The following is a 17,336-nucleotide window of genomic DNA, read 5'->3' as shown; positions in this document are numbered from 1 at the left end:
CCTACTGTAAGAAATCAGTGCTTTTTGCGGAAATACTATGCTGCTCCCGTTCGGGCAAAAGTCCCTTTTGCACAAAACTTTTGCACAAAAGGGCCGGTGTAGACAGCTGAGATTTGTTTTGTGTAAAAAATCCCCGATCGTGAACACGGCGATCGGGGCTTTTTTTGTGGAAAAGCGTCCGTGCCAATCTAGACGCGCTTTTCCGAAAATGCTTTTAACAGAAAACTTTTCCGTTAAAAGTATTTCCGGAAAATCATGCCAGTCTAGACGTAGCCAAGGTGTGAAGAGTTTTGCAGAGAAGCACCTTAACCACTGTGCTAAGCATCAGGAAGCCAAAAATCTTATTTCTGTGGCAACCAGCAGTTAGGGGCTACAGCTGGGATCGGGGTCCCCATTGTCCCGGACGCTGCACAGACACAGCGAGAGACAGTCCCTGCCCCAGCTGGGATCAGGGCCCTGTAGGGCCGGGCACTGCACAGACACAAGGAGAGACAGTCCCTGCTCCAAGGACTTCACTGTCTAAATGGACAAGACAAAGGGTGGGAGAGGAAACTGAGGCACAGATTGAGCAAGTTACTTGGTTAATATCACCCAAGACACCAGAGCCAGGCTACTCTGTGGCCCATCTACAACAGACACTCAGCATTCACGTGGCTTAACAGAAAGCTTTAGCATCCATGGGATGACGGACACAACTCCCAGCTCTGAGCCAGAGCTTTGCAGCTGGCGTTCTCAAAGTGCCTCCCAAAGGCAGGGCAGTCTCATTATCCTCTTTCCCAGAGGGGGAGTGATGCACAAAACGGGATTGTCTGCACTGCATTACACACCCTGCCTGGCCTGCACCAGCTGCCTGGGCCTCCTGCCGAGGGGCAGGTGACTTACACTGCAGAAGTTTGGTCTAAATCAGGACTGGGCAAAATACGGCCCTGGGGCCGGATCCGGCCCACGGGCCACCCTGCCGGGACCCTCAGGCACACACACAGCTGCCGCGTTTCTCTGCTCTGCGTGGAGAGGGAGGGTTCTCCCTGCCCCCAGCCCCATCCTCTGCGCCTATTGGCCAGAAACAACCAGCCAATAAGACCTGACCTCTGCTAATCTCTCAGCTCCTATTGGCTGAGAGATTGGCCTGTGAGACCCTGAACCCACCAACTCCCTCCCAGGCCCTGTACCCTCTCCTACTCGCCTCCCCCAGGCCAGAACCCTCTCCTGCACCCATACCCCCTCCCTGACCCTACATCCCATTCCCCTGCTCCAGGTCACAACCCTCCTCCACCCAAATACCCTCTCAGATCCCACACCTTCTGCACCCCAGTCCCTTACCCCGTGCACCCTTCTGCACCCGACCTCCACCATAGACCCGCCACCCTCTCCACAGAAAAGTGCAGCCCTTGGCCACTTACCAAAATCATGGTGTGGCCCCGCCACCAAAAATTATTGCCCACCTCTGGCCCAGGACATCCACCGAGCTCCAGTGACGCAAATGCTTGCCAGCTAAATTCCCTCTAAGGGGCACGCTTGCAGTGAGATTAGCCATGCTCTGTTTGGTAGTAATTCAAACACCCCCCTTTTGGTCTGTCTGCTTTAGCTGGTTTGGGGATCCGCACAGACCTTCCAGGGTGAAGCATGGAGAGTGAATATCCCAGTCATCACTATGGAACACAAATACATTCAGGGGTTTTTAAAAAATCTGATTGGATTAATTCAAACCCCTTTGTAACAAGTGTTTATTTGAAACAATTGTGCTAATTGCATTCTGAACGCAGAATTCAGACTTGTTCCACTAATGGCTTTGCAACAGACCATGGAGTTAGTGATCAGACAGCTGTCTGCAGCTCAGAACCACAGAGGTAAATGGCTGTGTAATTTATAGAAATGTTACTCAGTATCTCTTTTAAATAAAAGAGGACCATGAAAATGAGTTAAGTCTAGGTTGGAGATTAGGAAAAACTATTTCCCGAGGTGGGTACGGAAGCACTGGGATGGGTTTCCTAGGGAGGGGGTGGAATTTCCATTCCTAGAGGGCTGTGTCTAGACTGGCCAGTTTTTCCAGAATATCAGCTGCTTTTCCGGAAAAACTTGCCAGCTGTCTACACTGGCCGCTTGAATTTCCGCAAAAGCACTGACGATCTCATGTAAAAAATCAGTGCTTCTTGTGGAAATACTATTCTGCTCCCGTTCAGGCAAAAGTCCCTTTTGGGCAAAGCTTTTGTGCAAAAGGGCCAGTGTAGACAGCTCAGATTTGTTTTCTGCAAAAAAGCCCCGATCGCGAAAATGGTGATCGGGGCTTTTTTTGCAGAAAAGCGCGTCTAGATTGGCACGGACGCTCTTCTGCAAAAAGTGCTTTTGTGGAAAAGTGTCCATGCCAATCTAGATGCTCTGTTCCGAAAATGCTTTTAACAGAAAACTTTTCCATTAATAGCATTTACGGAAAATCATGCCAGTCTAGACGCAGCCAGAGGGTTTTAAGTTCCAGCTGGACAAAGCCCTGGCTGGGTTGATTGAGTTAGGATTGGTCCTGCTTTGGGCAGGGAGCTGGATTCAATGACTCCTGAGGGCTCTTGCAGCTCTGGGGTTCTACCCCTACAAGGACCTTTATCAGTTTTATATATACAAAAAGGTAGAAAAAATATCTTTCTGTGAATACTTTGTTAAAGGACATAAAATGAAGCAAATGCCCTCAGACATCACTCTTTTTAGTTAAAGAATTGACTTCAAAACAATGTATTTAAAATAAGAGCTTTAGGAACTGGATCCAAAGTCCAATTTATCTGTAATAAATACAAAAGAACTGTCGAGAATTATATTGGATTGATGTCATCTCTGATCCAAAATGAAATCGATCTCTGAGACACAATGGGAACGGGGAGAAATATTCAATCAGATGCTGTCTGGGGTATGCCTACACTGCAGAGATTTTTTCGGAAAAACATCCATTTTTTTTTTTAAAAAAAAACTTCATTTACGTCCATACTGCAAGCATCTTCTTTTGAAAGAAAATTGAAAAAACTGAAGGGTTTTTCTGACATTGATAAACCTCTTTCTATGAGAAAGAGGCCTTTTTGAGAAAAAGGCATGTGTGGATGGGGAAGAGGGAGATCTTTCGGAAGAAGAAGAAAGAGGAAAAAGCACAGGTGCTCTGGTGGCTACTCCACCCATAGTAATCACAGCTGAAATGCAAGAGAGCATCCATTCAGTGTGGACACTTGTTTTGGAAGAATGTTTTGGGAAGATCTCTTCCGAAAAAGCTTCTTCCGAAAGAAACCTGCAGTCTAGACATAGCCTGGGGACTCTCAGGAAAAGGAACCATTAGGGACCGGGGGCGGGGGGAGCGCAGCTGATAGATGCTCTAAGGGAGGTAACGAATGCACCTCTGAAGCTGAGAGCCCCTCGTTAGCGATAGGAGGTAATGAGGTTTTCGGGTAGGGTGGGCAGAGGCACGTCAGGGAATGGGCAGGAGCGATGGATGGGCCAGGGAGAAGAGCAGAGAGTGGGACCTGGCAGAGACGTGGAAGGAAATTCATCAGCTGGAATCAACAGTTCAGCCCCCTTAGACACACTGGATCCGTGGGCTTTTACTGAGCTGGGCTCCAGGGCAGACCCTTCTCTCCCAGTCCTGGGGTGGGAGGATGGGGGGGGGGGGAGGGTAGGATTAAAGGTTCCCAGGGCTGAGCAGAGCCAGACACCCCATGGCCCAGCCCTGTCCCCAGTAGCACTCTGCCATCCCTGCTGGAACAGGAAAAGCCGGAGCTTGGACTCGCTTCTACAGGCTGAGGTAGGACTGGGAGCTGGGACGCTTGGGTTCCATGTCTCACGTTGCCACCAGTTCTTGGTGTGATTTGGGCAGGTCTGTGTCTGTGACTCAGTTTCCCCAGGTGTGACACGGGGATAACGGAGCCGTCCTCTGAGGACTCCTCTGTGCCCTGTTCAGAGCGGGACGGCGTCACGCTGGCAAACCCACTGGAATGTGGAGCTGCAGCCTTGTGAATGAAGCCGATTCCCCTTCACCGCCCCACAGCTGCTCCCCTCGGCCGGGCCTGACACCGGGAGCCTGCGGGACAGAGGAGAGGGCCCCTGTCAGCGCCTGCGGGTCCGTTACACTCACTCAGCAGCGGCTCTTCCCTGTGCTAATGGGATCCTCCCCCACACTCTCTTCCCCTCCAGCCCTGCCCTGGGGCTGCCCCACCCCACCACTGCCAGGGCCTGGCCAGGGGCTCTAGTGGCCTCTCCAGGCCCATAGGCCAGGGACCTGCTCCAGCCCCCTCCTGCCTGCTGCACTCGGCCCTGCCCATCTCCCGCCTGCCCCACGGTTCCTCCCCACCACGCTGCCCCTCCTGGTCCCCTCTGGCTGCTCTGTGTCTCCCCATTCTCTCCCTGCCCCGTGTCCCATGTTTGCTCCCCCCTCTAGGCCAGTCTCCAGATTTCAGCATCATCTGACGTGAAACATGCCCCCCCTGGGTTCCCAACCTTCCCCCCTCCCTGGAGTCCCTCATCCTCTTCTGCCCACAGCTGGGAGGGAAAGTGAGTCAAGGAATCACTCACAGGGTCTGATCCAGCTGGGATCCATCCAGCCAGGTCCAGCCCTTCTCCGGAGAGGGGCGGGACAGTCCCATCCAGAGCTGAGCTCTGCCTTGTGTCAGGTCCTGGAGGGCCTCCTGCAGAGACAGGGTGACAGGCAGCTGGGGACCAAAGCTGGTTTGTCTCACATTGCCAAGTTGTCAACAACAACAGCGCCAGCACAACTATCTGCGTCTGTCCCTCTAGCCCCAGACACACCCATTATCCATTCACACCCATCTATTTATCCATCTATCTCCATACACACCCATCTATTTATCCATCTATCCCTCATATGCCCCCTCTAGTCATCTCTATCCTGCTGTTCCCCCTCCCTCTGTACCCAGCCAGCCATGTGCATCTTTCACATTCTCTGACTCTCTCTTCCACCCACCCACACACAGACACACCCTCTGCTCCAGCTGAGCTGTGCTGGGCACACCCCGAAGTGGGACAGTACCAGCAGCTTTAAGCCCCCTTGTGTGGTCCTGTGGCAAGTGATTGAGATGGGGGTTGTCAAAGCTGCGTAGGGGATTTGGACACGCTGTTATTTACGATTAATGGGCATAGGTGTCCAAATCCCCTAAGCAGCTGTGAAACTCCCAGCCCCAAAGTATCTAATGTACCCCTTGGGCTCTGTACCCAAACTTGAGCCCCACAGGGGCAGCCCCAGCTGAGGTGTTCCCGGCCCTTTTACCAGCTCCTCCCGGTCCCGGATCACCAGCAGCTGGGAGCCCCTCGCGGTGCAGTCGCTGTGACTCTCATCCCAGGTTTTCATTCCTGTGGAGACCCAGTAGCATTTGTCCCCGCGCTGCCGCCAGTCCATGGGGCAGAGTTTGCACCCGGCGCCCCCTGCAGAGAGACGGGCCCCAGTAACACTCTGGGCCTCATTCCTGGCTGCTCCCTCCCTGTGACGGGGGCAGAGCTGGGGATAAAAAGGGGCTGAGGCCCCTTCGGGCTCCCTGAAATCTGGGGCTGGCCCAGGTCCTGCCACTGGTCCCGCCCCCGCTCGGCCCAGCAGCACCGCACGGTGCCCCTTAAAATCAGACGCCCCGGGCTAGGGCCCGGTCTGCCTGTAGCTTGGGCTGGCTCTGTCTCTCAGTGCATCCCAGCTCTGCCAACATGTGGCTATCCCAGTATTCGATTGTTTGGAAACTCTGCCTGGGTGGTACCTCCCCACCCCTCCCCGGAGCAGTACCAGGTATGGCCACTAGGTGTCGCTGCTGCATTGGGTTCAGAGCCCACTCCCACCCTAGGGATGGGGGCTAGATGGGAGCAGCCAGCAGGGGGCAGCGTGTTCCTGCCCTGCTGGATCCCCACAGCCTGGCCCAGTGGCTGGGTTCCCCCTGGCAGTGCCCGGGGTGGATGGCTCAGATACACCCACGCTGGGGTTACCTGCTGGGCCAGGCTGGGCCGGGGGGCACAGCTGGGATCGGACACGCTCCAGGTGGGTGCTGCAAGCTGCTGGGCTGGGGTCCTCGTTCCCAGGGGGTGCCAGGGTCTGTCTCTTCTCGGACTCCAAGTGGGAAACTGCAAAGCGGCATAGAGAGGAGAGAGGGGACAGGTCAGTGTGAAGGGAGTTGCTGGGTAAAAGCACCAGAAGAGACCCAGGGCCTGGCTTAAAGCCTGTTCAGCTCCATCTCCTCTGACTCCCCTGGGCTTCGGAGCACCCCAAAGGGCCAGTGTCTAAAAAAGCATCTGGCTTGAAAGTCAGTGGGAGTTTGGTGCCTAAATCCTTTGGGGCCTTTTGCAAACCCAGCCCCTGTTTGCATCTCTATTATTCCACCCCCATCACGGCAGTATCAGAACACCTCAGAGTCTTTGCTAGATTTAGCCCCCTATCCCCTCCCCCCCCCATGCGGCTGTTACCCCCTTGCACAGGTGGGGACACTGACTCACCGAGCGCTGAGGGCTGGGGACAGACCCTGTGAGCTGCCTATCAGGGGCTGCAGGTTCAATACCATATAGACCATGGGTGGTCCAAAGCCTCTCAGAGGGCTGGATCCGGCCCGCCTAGGGTCGGGAGCCGTGTGGGCTGGGGCGGGAGATCGCACAGGAAGCTGAGACAGTGACCAGGGCCTATGGTCACTGCGTCCAGCATCAGAGCCTCTCTGCAGTGGTGGAAGCTGGCTCAGTCAAAACAGGGCTCCCTGCCGGCCTCCCCCTCCATGCAGCCACCCCGAGACCAAGGTGAGGGGCACAGCCTGTCTGTCAGAAGTAATCTGGACCCTGTCACTTTCTCTGTGAGGCAGGGGAGGATCACAGGGACAGATTATTCAAGGGGCTTATGCACATAAAGAGAGGTCCAAAGTAGGGTTTCCAGAAACACCCCGGCCTAGCTCTCCAATGGTATTTAGGTGCCTAACTCCCTTGGGTGGTAAACACACTGGGGAACCTACGCCCTAGGTGCCAAATTCCCATTGATTTCAATAGGCTTTAGACACCCCGGGGGTTGTTTTTATGCACCTCACTCCATTATTCAGCAGCTAAACCCCTGTGGCATTCCAGCCTTAAGGGACCAGCCTAGGGTCACACGGGGAATCGGTGGCAGAGCCAGGACTGGTCCCAGAGCTCCCATCATGCACCCAAGCTATTGAGCCGGGCTTGCTCGCTGAGCGACTCTGAATTGTGGCCCGGTCCCACCCCATCTCGCTGGGAACACGACTTTCAGGGGAACCATTCCCACCCACCGTTCAGTGACAGCCTTTTGTAGCTAAAAGAGAGTATTTCAGCGGTGGTTTAAAGTTCCTTATACTTCCCTGTTTCCTGCACCTCCCCCCCAGCTGCCCTTGCTGCTGCTTAGCACCGCAAATTAAATTATGCTTCTGGTCTACCTTGCAAACTAAGCTCTCTAAGGTGCTTCTATTGTTTGCTGTGAGTGGAGGAGCTGGGCACAGAGAAGGGTGTGTGTGAAAACCATCACCAATGCCCACATGGCCAGGAAGAGGTGAGAAACTTGGCGTGATTAATGGACAGTCAGTGTGAGTTCATGGGTGGAATTATCTGGGTTTAATTCTCAGCTCTGACATAGATCTGCTACGTGAACCTGGTCAACTAATTTTGCCTCTTTTCTTTCCACTGTCTTACCTATTTAGACTGTGAGCTCCTGGGAAGCGGGGAATGTCTCTCACTCTGTGTCTGTGCAGCGCCCGGCACCACGGGGCCCTGATCCCGGCTGGGCAGGGACTGTCTCTTGCTGTGTCTGTGCAGCGCCCGGCACAACGGGGCCCTGATCTCAGCTGGGGCAGGGACTGTCTCTCGCTGTGTCTGTGCAGCACCCGGCACGACGGGGCCCTGATCTCAGCTGGGGCAGGGACTGTCTCTCGCTGTGTCTGTGCAGCACCCGGCACAACGGGGCCCTGATCCCAGCTGGGGCAGGGACTGTCTCTCGCTGTGTCTGTGCAGCGCCCGGCACGACGGGGCCCTGATCTCAGCTGGGGCAGGGACTGTCTCTCGCTGTGTCTGTGCAGCACCCGGCACAACGGGGCCCTGATCCCAGCTGGGGCAGGGACTGTCTCTCGCTGTGTCTGTGCAGCGCCCAGCACAACGGGGCCCTGATCTCAGCTGGGGCAGGGACTGTCTCTCGCTGTGTCTGTGCAGCGCCCGGCACAACGGGGCCCTGATCCCAGCTGGGGCAGGGACTGTCTCTCGCTGTGTCTGTGCAGCGCCCGGCACAACGGGGCCCTGGTCCCAGCTGGGGCAGGGACTGTCTCTCACTGTGTCTGTGCAGCACCCGGCACAACGGGGCCCTGATCTCAGCTGGGGCAGGGACTGTCTCTCACTGTGTCTGTGCAGCGCCCGGCACAACGGGGCCCTGATCTCAGCTGGGTCAGGGACTGTCTCTCGCTGTGTCTGTGCAGCGCCCGGCACAACGGGGCCCTGATCTCAGCTGGGTCAGGGACTGTCTCTTGCTGTGTCTGTGCAGCGCCCGGCACAATGGGGCCCTGATCTCAGCTGGGGCAGGGACTGTCTCTCGCTGTGTCTGTGCAGCGCCCGGCACCACGGGGCCCTGATCTCAGCTGGGACAGGGACTGTCTCTCGCTGTGTCTGTGCAGCGCCCGGCACCACGGGGCCCTGATCTCAGCTGGGGCAGGGACTCTCTCGCTGTGTCTGTGCAGCGCCCGGCACCATGGGGCCCTGATCTCAGCTGGGGCAGGGACTGTCTCTCGCTGTGTCTGTGCAGCGCCCGGCCCAACGGGGCCCTGATCTCAGCTGGGACAGGGACTGTCTCTCGCTGCATCTGTGCAGCGCCCGGCACAACGGGGCCCTGATCCCAGCTGGGACAGGGACTGTCTCTCGCTGTGTCTGTGCAGCGCCCGGCACCACGGGGCCCTGATCTCAGCTGGGGCAGGGACTGTCTCTCGCTGTGTCTGTGCAGCGCCCGGCACAACTGGGCCCTGATCCCAGCTGGGACAGGGACTGTCTCTCGCTGTGTCTGTGCAGCGCCCGGCACAACGGGGCCCTGATCTCAGCTGGGACAGGGACTGTCTCTCCCTGTATCTGTGCAGCGCCCGGCACAACGGGGCCCTGATCTCAGCTGGGGCAGGGACTGTCTCTCGCTGTGTCTGTGCAGCGCCCGGCACAACGGGGCCCTGATCTCAGCTGGGTCAGGGACTGTCTCTCGCTGTGTCTGTGCAGCGCCCGGCACAACGGGGCCCTGATCTCAGCTGGGGCAGGGACTGTCTCTCGCTGTGTCTGTGCAGCGCCCAGCACAACGGGGCCTGATCTCAGCTGAACGACTAGCTCAGTGTGAATAAAAGTTTCCACCGACTTCGATGCCCTTTGCAGTTGATCACCCCCTCACTGCCCACTGTGGTGTCAACACAGCTCCTGTGCTCTTTTTACTTCCGCTCCAGTACCACGAAGAGATAGTATCAGTGTTTCCCCTACCACTCAGGTAAACATGGTTATAAACAGGAACAGAGCAGCAAGGGGAATCTTCTCCCCAGAGCCCAGCTGGTGCCTTACACCCCGGCACAGATCCGCTCTAGGCTGCAGATAGGCAGTAAGCCGTGACTATGGGGGTAGCTTTCTGTTATTGTTACTATTTCTATTGCCACAGCAGTGGGCAGCCATGGCTGGTAAGTGTCCTCCTTCATCTGAGTGGGCGATAAAATTGTCGAAACCAAGACGGTCTCCTGGGAGAGGGCGGTTTTACTCCCTGCGCTTGGGTACGTAGAATTTGTGGTGGGTGCCGACTGAGCCGTAGCAGCCCTATGATTGGCTGCAGAGGGAGCGCCTGGCGCTCCCAATGTTGTTTGCAACCAACACACACCTCCCTTTACGGGCCCTGCATCTCACTTCATGTGGTGAGTATATTGTATGAGTTTGTGTTGTTTCTTAGGAGTCTCCAACTATCAGGTAAGTAAGTTGAGGGTTACCCTGGGGTGAGACTTTTCCTCCCAACCTGTCCTGGTGACCCCGTGAGGAAGGAGCAGAGAGGATGGAGGCACAGCCAAATAAATGTATCTGAGAAGCAAATAAATGAAGTTACTTGCCGCTGAGCAGGAGGCAGGATCGAGAAGGACAAATAAAAACAAATAAAAGGAAGTTCTTTGCTCAGTGCACTGTCAACCTGTGGAACTCCTCGCCTGAGGAGGTTGTGAAGGCTAGGACTATAACAGGATTTAAAAGAGAACTAAATAAAATAATGGGGGTTAGCTCCATCAATGGCTGTTAGCCAGTATGGGTAAGGAATGGTGTCTCTGGCCTCTGTTTGATAGAGGGTGGAGATGGATGGCAGGAGAGAGATCACTTGATCATTACCTGTTCTGTTCACTCCCTCTGGGACACCTGGCGCTGGCTACTGTCAGCAAACAGGGTACTGGGCTAGGTGGACCTTTGGTCTGACCCAGTACGGCCGTTCTTATGTTCTTATGTTCTAAGGACCCACACCTGTCCCTTAAAACCTCTCAGGAGATTGGTGGTAAGGGAGACAACGGAGGAGATCAGGAGCTCTACAGACATAGCAAAATTCAAATTTTCCTTTTAAAAAAATCTCCTTTTAGATGAGAAATTCTGTCAGCGCTAGACTAGAGTTTGGGTTGGGTTTTTTTCCAGCCTAATTCGTTCTTATGTGTGCCTTATTTTTATCCCATTCTAGTGTATACCTGGCTCTATCTTATATCCATCCATCCTTATCACACCCCATTTATCATTCTGTGGTACCCTGACATTATTGAAGTTTTGAGATGAACAGATGAAACATTGTTGCAACCACTGTTATATGTCGGCACCAAATTGTGTACAAAGAAGCTAATTAAGATGTGGATGAAAAGCGTGCCCCTGAGGAGGTGTGAATAAATTCTAGGGTGGGCGCGATGCAACCCAGCCCCCCACCATCAACCCCTCCAAGAAAGAACTTGGTCCATCTGATAAAAAAAATCAGAAAATACTGGAGATGTGTTTTCCTGGCTCAGGCGTCCACCGGAACACACACAGCTTGGGCCCGGTCAATTCCCGTTGTGTTTTTTATTTTTTGCTCAACACATTTTGCTGCTATTTTTAGGGGGTGAGGCATGAGGGTTTTTCAAAACTCAAAAAGAGAGCGGGATAGTGAAAAGTTTGGGAACCACTGGCATAGAGCAAATTGTGTATCTTATTTCAAGTTTAGGGTGTAGTGTAGACACACCCTTCCTCTAAGACAGCTGATTTTTCCACCTTTGCTACCAGCCTGCCTCGAGAACCTTGCAATTGGTGTATGCAACTTGGATGCCTTTTATCAATAAAACTTTGGATTTTAGATTCTAAAGGATTGGCCCAGTGAGCTCTTTTGGGTAAGATCTGAATTATAAATTGACCTAGGAATGTGGCTGGTGCTTGGGGTTTGGAAGAACCTGTCTGGGTTTGGTGAGATTGGTTTTCATGACTTATTTGTATAAGGAGTGCAGTGTCTAAGGAGGGGTTGCATGTAGGACTTCTTGCTAGCCAGTGTCGCAAACAGAAGTGCTCCTTGTGATTGGTTCAGTGCCTTCTGGTGGAGAACCCCCAGGCTTGGGCTGTAAGTAGCCATGTCTCCATCAATTCACCTTGATTTGACCCTCAAAGTGGAGCCCCAGAAATCCCCAATAGTACAGTCACAGTCAAGCATTTGGGAGCATCAGAGAAATTCACCAGCACTATGGAGTTCTGGAGGGACAGGACAGTCTGTTCTATTCACCGACGGACCTGCACGGACACACCCGGCGCTGGCAGCTACTCACCCCATATTCCCAGCGCTACCACAGCCATCGCCAGGACAATATTCCCGATCCCGCTGACCCACAGCGCTGTGCTGTGCCACCGGGGACTCTGGGGACCTGTAAGAAGCAACGTCTGGTGAGAAACAGTCCGGATCTGGTGCATGAAATATTGTTTCAAAGAGAAATATGGCCCTGAGGTTATATTGTCGGTAGAATCCTAGATCCCTGTAGGGGGTTTATTATAGTTTTGTGCTGTAATGTCTGGGAGGAGTAAATTCTAGCCATTCATTTAGCTAAAGTCTTTCTCAGTAGATAACTCTTGAGACCTTGCCTGTAAGCATTAAAACCATAGAAAGTGGGTCCTAGAGAGTCCCCAGGAATGCTAGGGAAGCAGGAAGTGAACTGACAGCAGACTACACAAGCCAATGGAAGCAGAGTGCGGGATTTTGGAATGGAAACAGTGACCCTCCAGCTCCTGTTGTGTGGGTGGCACAGAACCTGGGAGAACATGAAAGAAGCCAGGGAGCCAGGCGTAGGGAATCCAGCGACATCCATGTCTGGGGAAAAACTAAATCTTGAAACTACAGATATGTGAGTGGAACAGGGGATGTTTAGTCAGACGCTGACCAACACCCCGTGACTATGGGGTTAACACAGGTACCTAGCAAAGGTGTCAGCCGGGGGCTGGGAGAGCCAATGGAGATAGAGGGTTGAAATTTGAATTGGATATAGGTCCCCTGCCTACTTTCGTTGTGTGGGAGAAGTAAGACCAGGAGTTGAGAGACACAGAATGATTTACACCCAGCCAAGACTACCATGCCTCCAAGGAATTCGGGGCATGGTAGTGGACTGAACAAAGAGAACATTAGACGTGAGGACCAGGGAAATGTGAGCCTGGCTGTGTTCAGGGTAATTTTTCTGTATTTTGTGGTTTGGTTTGAACTGCTCTGTGTGTATCTCTGCCTCCCCTCCCCCTTTACCCTCTAAGCATTGTGCCAGAGATGTTCTCTGATGTTTTTAATTTGCTTTCCTTAGTTGCTCTGTAACATCCAGCAACCATGTCTACTTTATCCAGTTTATCTTTTGTTTTGTAATACAAATCCCTTCTTTTAAGGTGGTGATTCAATTCTTGTGTCCTGGAAGGTCTGTCTGTGTATCTGCAGGCCTCCGACTGAAGGGTCAGCTACCAGAGACTGCCGCTTGTTTTTCTCTTTTCGTTTTTCAAGCTTTTTTGAGGCAAAAGAGCTTGGGGTACCCTTGGGGGAGGTTTCAAGTGTTCACCCCTGGTTTTTTAGGGATCAAAAAGCACTTGATGGTGCCAGCAAATCCCCCCAAATCTGTGTTTTATGATTCTGGGGGGAAGTTTTTGTAACTGGTGTCTGAAAAGGAAAGGTTTTGAAGCTCTCTTGTGGACCCCAGCTTCTGCACTCAGAGGGCCAGAGTGGGGAACCACCCCAGACAGATGTGGTCTGGTTATTTTCTTGATTTTGGGGTGTGTTGGGCTTCTCTAGCCCCTTCCACTGTAACTCTCCAAACTGAACCCCAGAGAAGCAATTCTCTGTGGTTTTGATCTCTTTGTTGGTTTTGCTGCTCTGTAACAGCGAGCAACCAAGCCATGGTTTTTTCGTTTTGCTAATGAAAATCGTCCTTCCAAGGCCATGATCCCATTCCTACATCCTGGAAGGCAGGAGGCTCTGTGTGAAGCTGCCTAAGACTGCAAAGCCAGCTATGGAAAGAAATTACAGGTTTTTTCAAGCTCTCTGCAGAAGGAGGGTTCAAGAGCTTGAATCATAGAACTCAAAAACTGGAAAGGGACTTGAGAGGTCATCAAGTCCAGTCCCCTGCCATCACCGCAGGGCCAAGCACCGTCTAGACATCCCTGATGAGTGTGTGTCCAACCTGCTATTCAATATCTCCAGTAATGGAGAGTTCACAACCTCCCTGGGCAATTTATTCCAGTGTTTGACCACCCTGACACTTAAGAACTTTTTCCTAATGTCCAACCTAAACCTCCCCTGCTGCAGTTTAAGCCCATTGCTTCTTGTCCTGTCATCAGAAACCAAGATGAACAAGTTTTCTCCCTCCTCCTTATGACACCCTTTTACATCTTGAAAACTGCTCTCATGTCCCCCCTCAATCTTCTCTTTTCTAAACCAAACAAGCCCAATTCTTTCCGCCTTCCCTCATCGTTCATGTTCTCTAGACCTTTAACCATTCTTGTTGCTCTTCTCTGGACCCTCTCCAATTTCTCCACATCCTTCTTGAAATGCGGTGCCCAGAACTGGACACAATACTCCAACTGAGGCCTAACCAGCGCAGAGTAGCGCAGAAGAATGACTTCTCATGTCTTGCTCACAACACACCTGTTAATGCAGCCCAGAATCATGTTTGCTTTTTTTTGCAACAGCGTCACACTGTTGGCTCATATTTAGCTTGTGGTCCACTATAACCCCTAGATCCCTTTCTGCCGTACTCCTTCCTAGACAGTCGCTTCCCATTTTGTGTGTGTGAAATGGGTTGAGAGTACCTCCAGGAAAGAATCCCCAAATGTGTCTTCCAGGGTTCTCAAAGGTGTGGGAGGTGGCTGCAATTCCAAACCAAGAACCTGGACAACTTGAGGAACATGCAAAAGGGGCCATGCAAAGGCACCCTCCATCCTGAGAGAGGGCATGTCTGCACTACAGAGTGTTTCTGAAAAAACTTCAATTATGTCTACATTGCAATCGCGTTCTTTCGAAAGGAAATTGAAATAACAGAGGGGTTTTTCCGACATTGGTAAACCCCTTTCTACGAGGAAGAAGCTTTTTTCCGAAGGAGCTCTTTCGGAAAAAGCCGTGTGTGGACGGGGAAGAGGGAGTTTTTTTGGAAGAAGAGGAAGGAGGAAAAAGCACAGGTACCCTGGTGGCCTCTCTGTCCATGGCAATCACAGCTGACATGCAAGAGAGCATCCATTCAGTGCGGACGCTATCTGTTGAAAAAGCAATCAGAGCAGACGCTCTCTTTCAGAAGAAGTTTTTCTGGAAGATCTCTTCTAGAAAAGCTTCTTCCAAAAGAAGCCTGCAGTTTAGACGTAGCCGAGGTAAAAACCTAAGGCGTGCTTCTCGGTGGGGACAGGGACCTCAGCTCGGAGCCTTGGCTGGGGGAGACCAGCAGAGCTGGCTCAGCAGGACTGGGTGGTGAGGAGCCACAGAGAGCAGAAAGGTGAGAAGCAGTGGCCGTGCCAGCACCCCAGGAGGCGCCCCCAAGGGGTCGTCTGACCTCCCCCCGTCCCATGCACCACCCATAGAAACACAGACTGCCAGCTGCAGGTACTCGGCCAATCAGCTGGGCAGCACCTGAATCTCTCCTAGGTGGTGGTTCGAGCCCTCAGCTTACAGGGAACCCTGGGAACTGTCCCGCGTTCATCCACCGGAACCGGAGCTACACGGCCAGGGGAGCAGAGCAAGCTGGGCCTGTGTTGCTCCATTTCTCCCACTGCTGCTGGGGTGCTTCAGGGATGGACCACTGCTGTTGCCTTCTGGCCCCATTAGTCCCCTAGGTTGCATTGCTCGGGGAAGGAGGAAGAGGTGGGACGGGGTGAAGCAGGAGCAAGGAGAGGCCAGGCCTGCAGGGCAGAGGGTTATTCTGGTGTTTCTCCAGGCTTGGGGGGTGTCATGTAGCTAGTGGCCCCTTCACCTCCATTCACCACTTGCCTCCGACTGAGACGGGGCTGAAGGAAGTGGCAGCAGCGAGGCGTGTGCGTTGGCTGAGCTGAGGCCTTGCAGTGCGAGGGAGAATCAGACCCACCAACGCCAGCGTCCGTGGGCAAAAAGTCCCCGGCCTCCGTTCTGCAGATCAGACCTGCATGAAGCTCACAGACCCCTGGCCAGAGCAGTCCCCTCTCCTGAGGACACAGGGTGCACGGGCAGAAATCCACCAACCGCTGGACACCCCGGAGAGTCTGTTTTGCAGGGCACCGGCCCGGCCCTCTGCAGAGATGCACTGAGATAGGGAGGCAGGCAGAGGAAACGGCAGCTGAGAAAAATGCCCCCTTGAAGTCAGAGCTAGCGTGAGGCGGGAGCCACAGACAGCTGGAAGGGTTGGCTCCGGTGTGCATTGAAGCCGCTTGATTTCCCCGGGGCAGGGTCTGGGTGAAACGCACAGGTGTCCACAGCAACTTCATTAGCTCTCAGCCTTCACCCGGCGCCTACCACCGACCCCCCTCCGGCGAGCGGTCGGGGCAGGGTTTTATTTGTGCCAGCGTCCTCCTGCGACCGCCGCCGACTCACCAAGCTGCCAGCCGGAGCTCAGTGGGGTGTTGCTGGAGACTCACAGTCTGATGCCACCTCCCAATGGGTGTGTGGTGCCCACCCCAGACTCCTGCCCCGAGGGACCCGCCTGCAATTGTGAGCTGTGGCCGAGAGCTGATCCAAAGTGCCCCAGCTACTCCCCAGACACCAGAGGGTCTGCCCGGCACTGCCCCGCTTTGGGGCAGGACTTGACAGCAACGGGCTGCCCAGAAAAATCCACCCTGGAGTTTAATCCGAACCCGCCGGGAAGTAAAAGCCACTTACCGAGGGGCAGAGCTGAAAGGGGAGCCCGGGAGCCAGGGAAGCCAGGGGAGAGGTTCAGATCCGCATAGACAGTCTCCCCTGCCATGGGGTCACCAGCGGAGAAGAGCTCACACCCCTGGCTGTGTTGGCAGGACAGACTGCAGCGCGGACGTGCCTGAAATCGACCTCAGAACCACGCCAGGAAGTGTCGCCTCTCCGAGAGCGGAATTCCACCCCTCACGTGTGACGGCGAAGGGTCCCTGCAGGACGAGGGCGGACTAAGTCAGGCAACCCTGAACTGCTGGCTGCTACAGACCCAGGGCCGAGGCTTTCGGCTGGCCCACAGCTTCGAGGTAGCTCTTCTAGGAGCTCGTCGTCGGGCACCAAACGCTGGTCCGAGAATTGAAAAACCTGCTTTTCAAACTCCGTTCAAAACTGCTGGGTGACTTCGCGCAGGTCACTTCTCTTTCCTGTGCATCTGTTTCCTCTCCTGCCTCTTCTCGAGATAGGTCGTGAGCTATTTCTGGCAGGGGTGTGGGTAGCGCCCAACCCAAAAGGGCCCTGATCTCAGCTGGGGCAGGGACTGTCTCTCGCTGTGTCTGTGCAGCGCCCGGCACAACGGGGCCCTGATCTCAGCTGGGGCAGGGACTGTCTCTCGCTGTGTCTGTGCAGCGCCCGGCACAACGGGGCCCTGATCTCAGCTGGGGCAGGGACTGTCTCTCGCTGTGTCTGTGCAGCGCCCGGCACAACGGGGCCCTGATCTCAGCTGGGGCAGGGCCTGTCTCTCGCTGTGTCTGTGCAGCGCCCGGCACAACGGGGCCCTGATCCCAGCTGGGGCAGGGTCTGTCTCTCGCTGTGTCTGTGCAGCACCTGGCACAACGGGGCCCTGATCCCAGCTGGGGCAGGGACTGTTTCTCGCTGTGTCTGTGCAGCGCCCGGCACAACGGGGCCCTGATCTTAGCTGGGGCAGGGTCTGTCTCTCGCTGTGTCTGTGCAGTGCCCGGCACAACGGGGCCCTGATCTCAGCTGGGGCAGGGACTGTCTCTCGCTGTGTCTGTGCAGCGCCCGG

General features: G+C 54.3%; 1 protein-coding gene across 1 annotated transcript; it reads right to left on the bottom strand.

The window, feature by feature from the left end:
• Positions 1-3,288: 3,288 nt before the first annotated feature.
• Positions 3,289-16,697, bottom strand: LOC142823098 (killer cell lectin-like receptor subfamily B member 1B allele B). The gene is made up of 4 exons (XM_075913391.1): positions 16,289-16,697; positions 11,757-11,852; positions 5,162-5,406; positions 3,289-4,074 (listed from the first exon to the last, which is right to left on the bottom strand). The coding sequence occupies exons 1-4, from the start codon at positions 16,371-16,373 to the stop codon at positions 3,925-3,927; spliced, it is 576 nt and encodes a 191-aa protein (XP_075769506.1). The 5' UTR covers positions 16,374-16,697; the 3' UTR covers positions 3,289-3,924.
• Positions 16,698-17,336: the final 639 nt, after the last annotated feature.

Source organism: Pelodiscus sinensis, chromosome 32, assembly GCF_049634645.1.
Source record: "Pelodiscus sinensis isolate JC-2024 chromosome 32, ASM4963464v1, whole genome shotgun sequence".
Taxonomy (NCBI): Eukaryota; Metazoa; Chordata; order Testudines; family Trionychidae; genus Pelodiscus; species Pelodiscus sinensis.
The sequence above is the reverse complement of the archived record's forward strand: the minus strand, read 5'-3'. Positions and strand labels throughout refer to the sequence as shown.